The sequence below is a fragment of the Musa acuminata genome, chromosome BXJ2-5, assembly GCF_036884655.1.
Source record: "Musa acuminata AAA Group cultivar baxijiao chromosome BXJ2-5, Cavendish_Baxijiao_AAA, whole genome shotgun sequence".
NCBI classification, from domain to species: Eukaryota; Viridiplantae; Streptophyta; class Magnoliopsida; order Zingiberales; family Musaceae; genus Musa; species Musa acuminata.
The window spans coordinates 42,163,644-42,166,523 of record NC_088342.1 but is presented as its reverse complement, the minus strand read 5'-3'; the positions used below and the strand labels follow the sequence as shown (position 1 = coordinate 42,166,523).

At 38.2% G+C, this 2,880-nt stretch overlaps 1 protein-coding gene across 1 annotated transcript; it reads left to right on the top strand.

Moving 5' to 3' along the window:
* The first annotated feature begins 1,052 nt into the window (after positions 1-1,052).
* LOC135611589 (stigma-specific STIG1-like protein 2) lies at positions 1,053-1,430 on the top strand. Its single transcript, XM_065107227.1, has one exon. The coding sequence runs from the start codon at positions 1,053-1,055 to the stop codon at positions 1,428-1,430; it is 378 nt and encodes a 125-aa protein (XP_064963299.1).
* Positions 1,431-2,880: the final 1,450 nt, after the last annotated feature.

Sequence of the window (2,880 nt, the reverse complement as noted above, 5' to 3'; positions counted from 1 at the left end):
AACCCCTACTTTGTGGATGTATCTAAAAAGTTTATAATGCATTACTTATTTTCTCTATTCTTAAGGACGTTGACTTTTGTCCCCTGCAAAGCTGGACTTATCTAAAAAGTCGACGTAGATGGTATCTCTCTCTATCAATGTAGTCTAAGACAGTTCGGCTTCTTCGATTCTTCCTAATCACATATTATACCAAAGAACAGCTTTGAACTAAGCACAATGTCATGGCCATTGATACACAGTTCATATCTCATCAAGGACAATAGGCGATATAGTAGAAGGAAGATATCGTCATCAGTAACTCTTTCTCTATTCATGTTTGCACTTACACTTCCTCTCGCACTGCGATCCACAGCATTGAACACCCCCGTAACACACGCTCGGCTATTCAAAAGGTGACAAGAATACTAGTTTGGCATTGGCCTAATGTATCCCAAACGGAATCAAGAATTCGGTATAATTCCAGCACAAATTCCCTGTCGTCCCGTGCACCAGAGGATGCTGACATTGGTCTTTGACTTGGAAACACCCGATGTATCGAATGTTCCACGCATTTAGGTCAACATTATTAGGAATTCACTTGTGCATGGGCCACAAATAGTCAACAACTAGCCAACTTGGCTTCTTGACGCCAAACTGATGCATCCAGCGTCGACTTTTCTCTCGGCCTACGTGGCCGAGTGAGCGGCGGCGAGCACGCTCATTATTTGGAATCTTCACGGCCGTGTGCTAATCGTGGTTTAATACTGTGAATCAAATCAACTGGACAGGCATTTGAACAATATGAGGAAAATGATTGTTTAGTGACTCGATTAATTGGTGTTTGGAAATATATAATGAAATATATAGCCATGAATAATGTACACAATTGATCAACCTTTCAACTCGTTGATCTCTCACCACGTCCGTTTATAAATACCCATCATGCATCCCGTCTCCCTCCCATAACCATATCGTCGTCTACACTCAAACCTCAACCAGCCTTCTCCCTTAAACCTCTTCTGTTGCACCACGTAAGAATGACAATGAGGTTCTTCTTCGTCGTGGCATGCGCCATGGCCTTGACCACATCTCTTGCCCTCCCCGTTTCCTCTGCGGAATCGGACGATCGCTCGACAGCAGCAGCAGCACCGTCTTCATTGTCCCGGGGGATCTACTCCTCGCTTAGGCATCACAAACCGAGAGGCTCGATGACCTGCGACAAGTTCCCTAGAGTTTGTCGCGCCGGCCACCACTGCTGCAGGAAACAATGCGTGGACGTGATGACCGACAACCAGAACTGCGGGCAGTGCGGGAAAAAGTGCAGTTTCGGCCAAGTGTGCTGCGGCGGCAGCTGCGTCAACGTGATGTATGACCCCAACAACTGCGGTGGCTGCAACAAGAGGTGCACGAAGGGTTGCTTCTGCCAGTTCGGGATGTGTAGCTATGCTTAGAGCATGATTCATTCATCACTGTGACACCTATACACTTGCATTTCTACTTTCTTGTCGTGCTGTATTCTATTCTATTCAGTTGGTCTGTTGCATTTGTTGCATTCAGAATTATAAGCGAAGGAAATAAATACGAATAACGTGATGATGTAATGATTAAGCTTGACATGATGATGTTGGAATTGAACTTATTCATCCTTCCAATTAACCATGAAGAAGTTTGAAGCACATCAAGGAATTATTATAATGAAGTTCTCAAAAGGTGAAGCACATTAAAAACCCTATAGGAGAATGAACCAAACTAAATATTAATCCTTGGAAGTTGAAAAATCACTTAGAGAAAAGATATTCACATTGAACATATTAAATTTGATGTATCAATGGGGCTATATAAACTCCAAATATTGGGTTATGAGATCATAGAGTTTGAGTTGTAGTCAAGATAATTTGAGTCAAATAAGAATACATTCATTCTTCCTTGCTCTATCACTCTCCCTATCCCTTCGACATGTGATTCATATATCTTCAAGTTTCATATATCAAAACCTAATATATTTCTAGCATTCTATCAATTTCTAAACTTGGCAATAAACGCTTGAAATTTCATTATTCAAGTTCACTAACCAAACTTTTTTTCCAGAAAAAGAAAAACTCTTTATTCTACTATTGTAGCAAGAATAAGATAATTAAATTTTTTGCAAAAATTAGATGGGAAATAAAATCCCCAAGACTGACAAACGAATCTTGATCAAGCAAAGTTAGCTAAAGAATGTGTCACATCACTATCCAGCATTCACTACTTCAATATTATAGAACTTAATGCAAGTCACGAAACTAAGTATGATATATTGTTGAATATATAATAAAATATGTATAGCATATGTAGGAAAAGAAATAATCATCATGATAGAAATTTCAAATAGGCCATTCCCTCACAGAGAAGACATGCCAAAAAAAAAGGGTGCATGCTCACATGTGCTGAGTGGTGGAAACACCCTCATCATAGAGACAAAGAAAAGCTCATCATAGATGGATCCATCTTAAATAACTAAAGCTATTATGGAGAACCGACTATTTTAAGAAAGTATCAACTTATTCTCCGTAATGTAGCCATATCTTATTGTTATAGTATGGATCTTATCAAGAAAAAAGTTATATACTGATCTTTGATTGTGAATTGAAATTATCATCATTGATTTATTATGCTAATAAAATATGATTTATATCTTTTTTAGCCTAGCGATGGCTACAATTTGGAGAGTCTGCTCCAAATATAAGAAATATTACGATATGTATACTTTCACAAATAATAATATCAAGTATCTATGAATGTAATTTATCAATATTCATCTTAATTCTCACTAATGTTAATAATGGACTATCATATAGACGTTTGGAGAAGGTTGTATGTATTATGTTGAATCCTGAATTCTGATGATGAAATTAATTAATA